At 40.5% G+C, this 13,098-nt stretch overlaps 1 protein-coding gene across 2 annotated transcripts in view; it reads left to right on the forward strand.

The window, feature by feature from the left end:
* Positions 1-2,992: 2,992 nt before the first annotated feature.
* LOC134353122 (tumor necrosis factor ligand superfamily member 13B-like) overlaps positions 2,993-13,098 on the forward strand; it is a 38,393-nt gene continuing 28,287 nt past the window's right edge. For both annotated transcript variants that reach the window (XM_063061053.1, XM_063061054.1), the window contains exons 1-3: positions 2,993-3,289; positions 5,449-5,581; positions 11,917-11,973. In XM_063061053.1, the coding sequence (XP_062917123.1) occupies positions 3,044-3,289; positions 5,449-5,581; positions 11,917-11,973 (436 nt within the window). In that variant the 5' untranslated portion in view covers positions 2,993-3,043. The remainder of the gene's footprint in view (positions 3,290-5,448; positions 5,582-11,916; positions 11,974-13,098) is intronic.

Consider the following 13,098-nt stretch of genomic DNA (forward strand, 5'->3'; position numbering starts at 1 on the left):
TTTTCCGATTCTGCACTTTAGGTTTGTGACACACACATACTTAGTGATCCGGAGTCTGGATATTTAACCGAGAATTAGTAGTTTCAAATGTAACTTTTGAGGTCCTTCCCCTCAGCTACCATCCACACTTGGAGACGTAATGCCATCCTTTCACAGTTCTCTGTCAGAGTCCTCACAATTAACGTATCGAAGTGGCAAATCTTTCCAGGTCCACAGTGATCATCAAGCACCCATGCTTTAATGCTAGGCAAATCTCATTTTATTCTTCTCAGTTTTTTCCACAACTCTGTCCAGATTCTACCACACCAGGGGCCAGTTAATGTGTACCACCCTTACAAAGTAAAACCAAGCGACACATGTGACAACAAAGTTTCACTCCCAGGTGAGCGTAATGCCCTTTATGCTTGCTTTGACTGACAACAGAACATGAATGCACCTTCAGGAAGCCTCACAGCCCCTGGCAATCCTGTGATTTCAGTTTCTTCGGCCGACATGACAGCATCCTTCAGAAGGGAGAGCCAACGGAAAGCCTCAGAGGATCGGAGGTGCAGAGGGCCAGTAATTTTAAACTTCTTGGTGTTCTCATTTCAGAGGATTTGTCCTGGGTCCGGTGTGTAAGTGCTATTACAATGAAGGCACAAAAGTGCCACTACTTTCTTGAAGTTTGCACAGATTTGGCATATCATCTAAAACTTTGAGAAACGTTTATAGGTGCACAGCAGAAAGTATCCTGATTGGCTGCATCACGGCCTGGTATGGAAACACCAATACCCATGAATGGAAAAGCCTACAAGAGGTAGTGGATACAGCCCCGTCCATCACAGGCAATGCCCTCGCCACCATTGAGCACATCCACACAGAGTTCTGCCACAAGAAAGCAACATCAGGGACCCCCACCTTCCAGGCTGTGCTCGCTCCTCACTGCTGTCATCGAGAGGAAGCTACAGGAGCCTTAGGCCCCACATCACCAGGTCCAGGAACAGTTATTACCCTTCAACCATCAAGCTCTTGAACCAACATAGATAATTTCATTCACATCTACACCAAACTGATTCCACAATCTATGGACCTACTTTGATGGACTCTACAATTCATGTTCTCAGTATTATTTGTTAGTTATCTATTTGGTATTTTTTTAATATTTGCACAGTTTGTCTTTTGCACATTGGTTGTTTGAAATCATTTTTTTGTGTGTAGCTTTTCATTGATTCTATTGCATTTCTCTGTCCTACTTGTGGATGTCTGCAAGAAAATGGATCTTAGGGTAGTATATGATGATATACACACAATGGCCATTTTAATAGGTACAGGAGTGGAACCTAGTCTGGTCTCCTGCTGCTGTAGCCTATCCACTTCAAGGATTGATGCTCTTTTTGCAAACCACTGTTGTAATACCTGGCTATTTGAGTTACTGTCGCTTTCCTGTCAGCTTGAACCAGTCCGGCCATTCTCTTCAGTTCTCTCTCATTAACAAGGTATGTTTGCCCACAGAACTGCCGCTCACTGGATTTTTTTTTTGTTTTTCACAGCATTCTCTGGAAACTCTAGAGACTGTTGTATATGAAAATCCCAGGAGATCAGCAGTTCTCAGATACTCAAACCACCCCATCTGACACCAATATGCATTCCATGATCAAAGGCACTTAGGTCACATTTCTTCCCCATTCTGATGTTTGGTCTGAACAACAACTGAACCTCTTGACCATGTCTGCATGCTTTTATGCTGTAAGTCACTGCCATACGATTGGCTAATTAGATAGTTGCATTATCAAACAACTGTACCTAATAAAGTAGCCAGTGAGTGTATATGTACTTCGATAATAAATTTACTTTGAACTTTAAACATGATGAGGAAGGAAACCAGAACTCCAATGCTAACCCTAACGTCACAGTCACAGTGAGAGCACATAGACTCCACATAGGTCTTGCAAGAGGGCAAGCTTGAACCTAGCTGCTGAAACTGAGCAGCCACTCTACAGGCTGTAACATCATGCTATTCCTTAAATACGAGTCCTTGGACTTTCTACACTGTATGATGGCTTGATCATCAAGCTTAAATCTTCCTTCTCCCACCCTTCCAAAGAATAAGAAAGAATACATACTCTTCTCTCTGCCTCTTTCATATGATTGAAACCAACCTGGAAGATAAACTTCCTTCTGTGTGAATCAACTTCTCTCCTAATATGGATACATAGCTGCCCCTGGAATACAGAGTCAGCAACATCTTAGCTGCAGTATAAACATTCCAGAGACTCTGTACTCTCTGGGTTAAGAAGAACAGCGTAATCTAAACTGTTACTTCACCACAGAGTTTAAATCCATGCCCTGTGGTGTTTCTCAATCTCTGTTACATTGATGGTATCGAGTGACAGGATTTATAATTCAAGACTTACCGCTAAGTCTCCACTAAGTCTCTGCTGCTCCAAAGCCCTCAGAAATTGAGTATTGTTTAAATTAGAATTATTTGTGTCATTCTCAGAGCTTTTTCCAAGGCTCCTAATTCTGGGAGCTGCAAGGATTTTGTGATTCAAGAAGAATATTCACAATCAGCTTCAGAGGGGCATGTACAGCTGGTAAATAGCAGTTTTCCCAGATACATCTAAATTCCAAGAATAAATATTTTAAAATGTTGGGCACCACTTTTCAAAGCTTGGTGTAACTTTCCGAAAGTTCTGGCTCAATCTATCAACCAGTTTATAAACAAACATAAGTCATTATGTTAATAACCATGAAGGTATAACATATGGGCTTTTTAATTCATTCAGCTACATAGAAAACAAATGTAAGAAACATACATTACATTTAGTGCATTTAATTAGGAATTTGTACTTTTGAGCAAATTCATATCTGTTTCATTTTGCAACTTCAGAATAGCAGATGATAAGGCCCTTTTAAACAATTCAATTATGCAAATATTCCCATGAAATATGATTTCCTGTTCTCATTGCAAAATAACGCCTTCTATCATACGAACTTCCTCTGTTGAGTAAAAGAATTGTATCAGAGTGACTGGAACTAAGAAAGAAAAACTAATTAAGTTACAATGCGACCCAAATACTGGAATAATTTACCGGAATCAAGGACCAGATCTATCATGAGAGGGTTTGTTTTAACTGTTGTTATCCTCTTCTTGGCTGTGTTATGTTGTTTGACACTGCTGGTAATACTGATGCAGCAAATAACTGATCTACGAAACGAACTGGCGAATGTCCATAAACAGCTTCATGTTTTTAACAAGAGGACCAGAGTTAATGTTGAGGATAGCTCAATGCTGCATGAAAAGGAAATGGTAAGGAAATATTTCCGCAAAATCTCTTGGATTTTTTTTCCATTTACTGGAGTAAATTCTAAATGTGATCTTCTGTCATGGTGAATGGGAGTAAAGCATAATAATATCGAGCAAGTGACAGCTGACAATAGAAGACAACAATTTTATGCTGAATAATGCAACAGGATTATTACATTAATGTGACTTCTGAGCAGATAGAAAATACTTAAAAGCATCAATTTTTTCCTGGCATCTTCCCCCTTCCTTCTCTGTCCTGAAGAAGGATCTCGGCTTGAAACGTTGACTACTTATTCATTTCCATAGATTCTGCCTGACCTGCTGAGTTCCTCCAGCTCTTTGTGTGTGTAACTTCTTCCTATTGCCCTATATATGTATTTATTCTATTTGCTCTAACTATAGGGTATGACATAAATTCCAATGGTATGTTTCTGTACTATTTTCCAAATATTTGCTTCCCATACTTTGTAACCCATTAACAGTGCTTCTCTATACTGACTAGATAGTGTAATAGAACATTAGAAAGTGTTTCTCAATGCCCACGGGTTTCTCCCTTGTTATTTCTTCAGACTCCTCCATAAATATAAACTGCAAATACAGAGAGATCACCTTTCCCCTCTACCTTTCAGCAGATAGCTGAAGAGGAGCATTGGTAAAGCCTGCACGAGTAAGGATCGTAGGCGATCATAGGACATAGAAATCTACAGCACATTACAGACCCTGCAGCTCACAACGTTGTGCCCACCATGTAACCTACTCTAGAAACTGCCTAGAATTTCCCTACTGCTCAGCCCTCTATTTTTCTAAGCTCCATGTACCTATCTTAAAAGACCCTATTGTATCCGCCTCTATCATCGTCGCTGGCAGTGGATTCCATGCACCCAGCACTCTCTGTGTGAAAATCCCCCTTGTGCCTACTTCCAAGCACCTTAAAACTATGTGCCCTCGTGTTAGCCATTTCAGCCCTGCAAAAGAAGCCTTTGGCTATCCCATTCTGAAAGGGTCAGACTCTTTCTGACAGATAGCTGAGTGGAACTGAGGTGATGTGAGCCAGGCTGTGTGGATTGTCAGGCTAATCTTTCCAAGGGGAGCCACTTGCTGACTAGCTGCAGTACACAAAGTCAGCACATTCTATACCTCTGTCATGTTCACTGAAGGACGTAATGATGGACTGTGACAGAGTTAGGATCAGGGCACAAGTAACTTTGCGCTCAGCCTCGGATTTCATATTTGTTCCATAACTCACCCAGCTGGATACCCTTTGTATCCCATCCCTCAGCTTCATACTAGTCAAAGCTGGTGCATCTAGCATGGCCTTAACCATCTGAATGGGATAACTGACACTCATCTAAAAGACAAGTAAAGGTAACTGTTCTTGGTATTTTGGAGTCATAGTGTCATCAAGAAATTTAATATTAATGTTTTAATTGCTTCACATCAGCAAAATGTGTTTTAAAGTGAATTTTGACTTTAATTTGTATTGAAAATTTTTAATGTTTCAAAATTTTAATATTCTGTTTCTAAATATCTCTGATCGTCAGAGACAAGAAGAAATAGAGACCAGGTCCTCCTGATTATCTGAGATTTCCAAAGGCCATTAGATTGGTTGTGGCCAGAAATTTACTTTCTTTCACCAAACCGCTGCTCACACCCCTGAGGGAACTGCCAAGGCAGAGATGCTAGCAGTGCTGAGGAGCCTTGTAGCCTTAAAGAGTTTGGGTGTCTCTGGGATTGGTGTATTGATGGGAGGGGAGGAAGAGCAATGCTTACCAGTGAGATCATGGACACACCATAACTTACTGAGTCAAGGGCCTCAAGAAACTTGATACCTGACCCTTCAACCTAACGGAAGCAGATAGACTCAATGCACAGAAAAATTGGGTAACAGTTGGTAAGCACCAATTTATATCAGCTAACGTAAATATAGAGATGGTAGAGTTCTTGCCTAACTTTTCTGGCAATGACTGGAATAGACTTTCTGTCCAAAAGTGTTGATCAGACTTTCATGTCTCCCACAGTAAAATCTCATGTCAATAATCAATGTATATTTTCATGGATGAGGAATGATGATGGATGGCTGCTTTCCAATCTATGGACTCAGGGGAGAGGAAAAGCAACCACTGAATTTTTTCTATTTATGTTTTGTTCACAATTCTCCTCAGGAAGATCTGCCTGAAAATCTAAAAAATGACAATAATGCCCGATTCCAAATAAGAGAACAGTTAACCACACTGAATGACAACAGCCATGAAACCACAAGTCTTAGAAGAAGGAGAGATACAAGACCTTGTGAAAGTAAGCAAATGACTTTACAATTCCCCTATCCCTATGTCACTCTGCCCCCTCCCCCAGCTGCCTACCACCTCCCTCTTGGTTCCACCTCCTTCCACTACCCATTGTGTTTTCCCCTATTCTTTCTTCACCTTTCCTGCCTATCACCTCCCTGCCTCCCTTCCCCCACCCCTTTATCTTTCCCCTTACTGGTTTTTCACCTGGAACCTACCAGCCTTCTCCTTCCCACCCTCCCTCATCTTCTTTATAGGGCCTTTGCCCCTTCCCCCTACAGTCCTGACGAAGGGTTCTGGCCCAAAACGTCGACCAATCTTCTCCACGGATGCTGCCCGACCTGCTTATTTCCTCCAGCGTGTTGTGAGTGTTGCTTTGACCCCAGCATCTGCAGATTATTTTGTGTTTAGATATTTTGTAGCTTGCTTTCCATGTAGTGTTACTCCTTACAATGAATTTCCTCACAACTTCCTACAAAGCATTCAACTTCAACTTCCCATGGTGGAAATGTCAAAATATAGAGGGCAGAGGTTTAAGGTGAATGAGGGAAACTTCAAAGGAGATTTATGTGGTAAGTTTTTTTGATAGAATTATAGGTGTCAGGAATACTCTGTCAAGGTAGATGATGGAAGCATAGCACATGATAGCAAAGTTTAAGAGATATTTAGATAGGCACACACAAAGGCAGGGAATAGAAGGATATAGACCTCATTGCTGGCAGATGTGCAGATTGAACTGACATCATGGTCAGAACAAACATTGAGGGCTGAAAGGCCTGGTCCTATTCTACATTCTATGTTCTATAACCCTCTCTCACATAGAACATGCTTCCTCCAGGCACCATTCTTCATTAGTCTCCCCAGATCCTCTGCTATCCGAGAGCATTCCAGCTCCATTGTACCTGAAAGAATACATCTTATATTACTGTATGCCCATTAAGGACCTGGCTGTAGAGATCATACCAGCTCTAATAATTCCTAAGAACCTGCAATTTAATCAACAGCTATTGTCATACTAAAACTGACATGTCGATATCAGCATGTCATAATGCAGGAAAATCTGACAATGTTGTTCTGTAAGTTTGCATGTGAACGCCTTTATCATAACGTAAATCATGCAAACAGCATTAGGGTGATGTTGCTTTAAGAGCATTAAAATGAATTTCTAAACCAAAAAGTCTATTAAAAAATGATTCACTTTATGTGACAGGAGAGGAGGTGGCAGATGGAGTACATTGAGGGAAATGCGAGTTTGTGTGTCTGGGTGAAAGAATAGAAAGGAATTTTTACTGCATATACGTTGTGAGGAACTGGCAAGTATTTATGTACAGAGAATCAAGTGTGTTAATTCTGACAAAAAGTGAAAATGCAGGGATATAAATTAATTAAAGCAACTAATTGAAGAGTAATTCTTTGTTACAAGGGATTGGAGTACAGAATTAAGAATGTTCTGTTGTGCCTATGCAAGTTAGTAAATTACTGTGGGCATTCTGAGGCTATGGACTCAAGGACAGAGTTGGAATCAACACAAGGCAAATTTATGGGACTGATTCTTGGAAAAGGGGACATTTTTCTCAGGAAGGGAAATTGGGAAATTGGGAAATTTGACCTATTTTCACTGCAGTGTACTGTAATGAGTTCTTCAGGGCTGTGTGTGGTGCCAGAGAGCATTGCTCCAAGGTTTTTAGAGCACCTGAACTGATTAATTGTTGTTTAACGAGAGTCATTAATCGTTTAGGGTTCCTTCTGTTTTTCTCAAGGGATTTGCTCCTTGTAATGCGGTCTGCTGTGCTTTCTGTCTAAACTTGTTAAGTTTATTTTGATAGGCTCAGCAATTCCATGTCACTTGCATTAATTAAACAGACGCCTGATTAGTGCTAATCATGGGGTCCTAGTTTTGAGAATGCGATTTCTGGCGGTGTCGCTCAGCCAAGCCACCAACATTCTTTTGGAATTATGAAGAATAAACTCTTGTCACTGACTCTACATCAGGGTATAAATTTCCTTCACACTTGGATTCCAATATTGGTAGCGCACATCATGACATATAGACCAATCAAGAGAGATTTCATCAAGGCTGAGCAGTTTCTGATAAGAACAGATAACTAAACTTAGAGATATAGTCTTGAGGTAGTAATTGAAATAATAATTGATAATAAAATTGACAACATAGTCTTGAGATAATAATTATAAGTTTACAACTGAGATGAGGAGAACTTTTCTTTAGACAGAGTTGTAAATGTTTGAAATGCTCTGCTTTAGATGGTTATAAATGCTCAGTATTGGATACAGTATATTTGAAGCATAGATCAGGGTTGTTAATCATAAGGGTGGTACATAAGTGTAGTGGTCAGTACAATGCTTTACAGTTCCAGTGACCCAGGTTCAATTCCTGACGCTGCCTGGGAAGGTGTTTGTACGTTCTCCTCATGATCGTGGGGGTTTCCTCTGGGTGCTCTGGTTTCCTCCCACGGTCCAAAGATGTGCCACCTTTGGTTAATTGGTCATTGTAAAATTGTCCTGTGATTCGGCTAGGGTTAAATCGGGGGATTGCTGGGTGATGTGGCTCGAAGGGCTGGAAGGGTCTATTTGCAATGTATCCCAATAAATAAAGTACATAGATCAGGCAAAAAAAACTGATTTGAAATTCAGGATCATATATTATCTTATTGAATGGTGGTTATGTATTCATATTCATTTATGAGAAATGGATATTGATGTTCAGTCAAGCACATAATGTTTGTCCCTAATTATTCTTGGAAAGTTGGTGGTAATTTGTCATCTTGAACTACTGTGGTCCTTTTGGTACTCCTTGAAGGTTGTTGGCTAGTGTGTTTCTGGAACTAGAACCTGTAGCAAATGAGACCAGTGATATACTGTATTTCCCAATGGGATCTTATGTTGGAGTGAGTGTTCCCTGCACCCACTATCCTTGTCTGTGTAAGTGGTCAAATCTATACGTCTGGGATGGGGTGTAAGAGTAGTCAAGGCAAGTAAATGCCGTGCATTTTACAGAAGACGTACATGGTAGCCATTGTGCCATGGTAGAGGTGAGAGGGAGAGGTCAGGGTGATGGGATCAATTAATCCATTACCTGATCCTGGATTGTGCGGAGCTTTGTGTTATCGGAGCTGTATTTATCTGGGTAAATGGAGAGCATTCCATTTACCTAGATGAATACAAATGTTCCTTGTAGATGACAGAAATCCTTTGCGGGTATTGGGAGTGAGCTATAGGCCACAGAATAACCATTCGCTGACCAACTATGCATGATTGGTCAAGTTGCACATCCAGTCCCATGCATCCAGGATACTAATAATGAATGTCAAGGGTGTTTGGTTAGACCCTCTCTCAGTAGAGATGGTCATTGCCCCGCATTTCTTAAAAATGCCCACTTGGGACGAGGTGGGGAAGAGTCACTGGGCAGTAGTACCTTCCATCACGTTGGGAGAAACTGACTGAGCTACAATTTCCTGAACTGTGGAGTTTTTTCTGGTGGGGGTCATTTCTTCACGTTGTTGGGTAGACATCAGGGCTGCGCCTGCACTGGAACAACATGGTTGGAGGTGTGGGCCAGCTCTGTATCATGTCTACAGCAGAATTTTGATGAATCCCATTACACTCACTGCATCTGGGGCTCACAGCAGTTTCTTTATATAGAGGGAATTGAACTGATTGAAGTCCGCCTTCTGCAATGGCGGGACATTAAGCAGGGAAATGAGATGGATCATTCATAAACCTGAAGATCACTGCAAATGTTACAGGTTCTCCTCATACTCACATGCATATTCCTTCCATTGATGACTATGGGCATGTTCTTGGAGCCTGTTTCTTCTATAAGCTGTTTAAATGGCCATCACTATTCCTGAGTAGATTGCACTTCTTTTTAATGTATTGCTGCCACAAAACAACAAATTTCATGACATAAACCTGATTCTGAGACTGATGGAAGAGCAGTGGTCTTTGTTACATCATGGCCTGTTTTATTTTCCATTGGTTTAACTGCACGACGAGATCAGGTGCAATGTAAATCAGGCCGTCAAGTTGCTACTAGCCCTGCTTGTCTTTGTGCAGGTGCTTGAGTTTTTCCAGATTCTGGATTTTGTTCCAGATTACAGCATCTTCAGCTTCTTTTGTCTGCAGTGACAGCTGTTTGAAGGGAAGGAAATATATTCCACTGCAGGCTAAAAGGGCAGAAGGACAACTTTGTTTACTGTTGGTGACCAGATTCACCAGAACAGCTTATTTCCAAAGAATTTCAAGAATTTAAATTCCAGTGAAAACGCCATGCCTATTTCCGATGAACATTGGGGACCAACCCACTGCAGCACATCATTATGACATATTGTTAGCTGTTAATGACTGATGAAAGGAAATTATGTATGAAACTTGGATTTAGAAAGCCAGAGTGGTACCTCTTGAATGGAGAGGCAATGTCTTGGCACAAAAATGTAATCAATGTGTTTAGGTGGCACCCAAAAAACCCGTAGTTCTAGGCACTTGAATCTCTGTGAATCACTGGGGAAGTCAGGGCCCAGTGTCTGCAAATCTACAAGCCTGCCTGGAGGCCAACGATGGCTTGTCCTGGCGGTTAGAGGTCTGTGCCTGTGCATGGGTTGGTGGGTGTTGGTGAGAGAGAGGAGCAGGCCTTGTTTTGCTGCTGTGGCTTTGCAGCTTTCGTGTTCTGTCGAGCATTGTGGACACGCAACGTTGGTGCCAGAGCGTGTGGCTGCCCCCAGCGCGTGACACATTTCACTGTATGTTTTGATGTACGTGCATGTGATAAATAAATCCAAATAGGAATCTGAATCAACGCTACAAGTAGAAAAATTGACTCAAGTTGGTTAGATTTGTTTTGCAGGGTGAAGGAAATGAAAATCTGCTGGGTTTAGGAAGGGATTACAGAGGTAGAGAGTTACAATAAATAGTGCTTCCAGATGGTCAAGTGCACTTGTGGTGAAAGGTGCTGGCAAAGAACAGGATGCTAGAAGAACTCGTTGGGTTCAGCAGGCGCTTTGAGTTTTTCCAGATTCTGGTTTTTGTTCTGGATTACAGTTTAAGGGCATCAAGGGGTCAAAGGTTACAGAGAAAAGGCAGGAGAATGAACTTGACAGAGAAAATAAATCAACCATGATGGAATGGAGAGTAGATGTGATGGGCCAAATTCTGCTTTTTTGTCATATGGTCTTATTATAGTGTCTGCAGTTGCTTTTGTCTTCAGAGACAAAGCTGTTCGGAGGGAAGGGAATACGTCCACCAAGAAGAAAGGGGAAGAGGGACAACTTCTTTTTTGCTTTTCAAAACAGACAAACGTTGTACTGAAATGGAGTTATAGCCTGCCTCGAGGATTTATTTCATGGTAAGGACCTGAGGGTGTCAAAGTAACTGTCATTGCTGAAAATAAAATAAACTAACTAAAATAACTGGGCCCAGAACAGATGCACTCTTATGAATTAAGCATTCCTTTTCTTCCTTTCTTTCTTTTCTTTTTGAATCTTTTTATTATTATTATTATCCAAAATTAACACAAGTTAATCGGAGTAAGCAACATTTACAATGTCTCAAGAAAAAAAAACATTATTTGAAAGTTTGAAAAATTTTTGGTGATAATAAAAAAACCCCTACTAAGCAAGAAAACGTGGGGAAAATCCCTTTTTATTTTACTTGTGCACAAGATAAAAGGCAAGGCCTCTGTCGTGTACACTGTTCTGAGGTCCGACAGAAAACTGCTATTTTTATACAGAACTCGCCCATCATTTTCGGATATTGAGTATTGGAAATTACATATCTTTGAATTCCTTACTCACAAGATCAATTGCCATTTACAATAGAGGTGTTAAAGTCAATGGAAACTTCAAATGGACAGCCGATGATATTTTGAAGTTAGGAAAGACAATAGAGCCTTAGTTGTTGGGCATGTTTCACATCCATCTGTTATCTCATCTGCCTCTGGCACCCCCTATTGTGTAAAGGGCAACTATGTTTTAGGAAGACCTTTCTGGAAAAGTTTCACGCCGAGGTCTCACTCATTTGGCTTGAATACACACTGCTGCAGTCTATGTGGGTCATAGTAGGCAGAGGTTTCTCCAGCATTCTCACTTCAAAGGCCTCGCCCCAGACTATCAATTCAACTTCCACAAGGGTCTCAGTTTCTTCTAAAACCTTTAATTCTTAGTAGACTATATTGAGGAAGTTTATTCAAGCTATGTTTTGGATTCCAAGTTTCAGACATAGAGAAAACGATTACCTCATTGTGAGATACTAAAAGGGAAACTAAAAACTTAAGGAGTGTGATTGTAATTGTAATTAATATAAAACTAACAATTAAATTTCTTTTCTTTGCAGAACAGCTGTCTTTCCTGCAACTGATGCCTGACACTGAAAGAAGCACGATTCAGCAAGGTAATTTAGGAAGGCCAGATGCTGTGCTGTACGTATGTAGAATGTTGAAAATTAATGTACAAAGCTTCTGTTATTTTTTACACCATTTCCTTTAGGGTTTTGGAATATGACCAACTACCTACACACACCCGTTTGGTGTTTCTTTCACTTGAGTAACTTCTTTCACTCCGTTTCATTTACTATATCTTGTCAAATACTGTTTACCTGCTACAAATGCATGTTTTCCACCAGAAATCCCACTGAATATTTTTAACTGGAGCGGGGTAAACAAAATTGATTTGAAACAAGGTACGTTTGATTGAAGGGCTGAATCTTGGTAGTAGTTTTTAAATGCCCAAGATATTTGATAATGCTACAAGTGAGAAAATGAACACCAAAGTTAATTACATTTGTTTTGCAGGTGAAAGAAAATGAAAAAACTGCTTAGTTTAGGGATGGATTACAGAGGCAGAGAGTTATAATAAACGGTGTCTTTAGGTGGTCAAGTGAATTTTGGTGAAAGATACCAGCTGAGCTCTTCTCTTAGCTGAAGGTCCCAAGTGAATATAATCTCAGAATAAAGCTTCTTAGTCACTATCAAACTGTATTGGGGGAGTCTAAAACCAAAGTAGACGCAGACTCAGAATAGAGGGGTGTCCTTTTAGAATGGAAATTAGGAAGATTTTTTTTACCAGAGAGAGGTGAATCTGTGGAATTCATTGCCACAGGTGACTGTGGAGGCCAAGTCATTGGGTATATTTAAGGCAGAGGTTGATAGATTCTTGATTAGTCAGGGCATGAAGGAATACAAGGAACAGGTAGGAGATTCAGGCTTAAAGGGAAAATGGATCAGTCATAATGAAATGTTGGAGCAGACCTGATGGGCCAAATGACTTAATTTTGCTCCTATATCTTACAGTCTTATGGTTTCAAAGTATTTCATCTTGCTTCTCCTACAACCATTCAACCTTGGTTTTCATTTTAAAAGGAATCAGTCAAGGGTCCAATAAAAACATCAATATCACATTCTTGGTTGGTGCAACTGTAACGAAACCAAATTTCCCTTGGGATCAGTAAAGTATGACTATTATTATGACTATGACTATGATGCAAAGGATAAGAGAATTAAACTTATCTCTGCCCTTC

This window comes from Mobula hypostoma, chromosome 10, assembly GCF_963921235.1.
Source record: "Mobula hypostoma chromosome 10, sMobHyp1.1, whole genome shotgun sequence".
Taxonomy (NCBI): Eukaryota; Metazoa; Chordata; class Chondrichthyes; order Myliobatiformes; family Myliobatidae; genus Mobula; species Mobula hypostoma.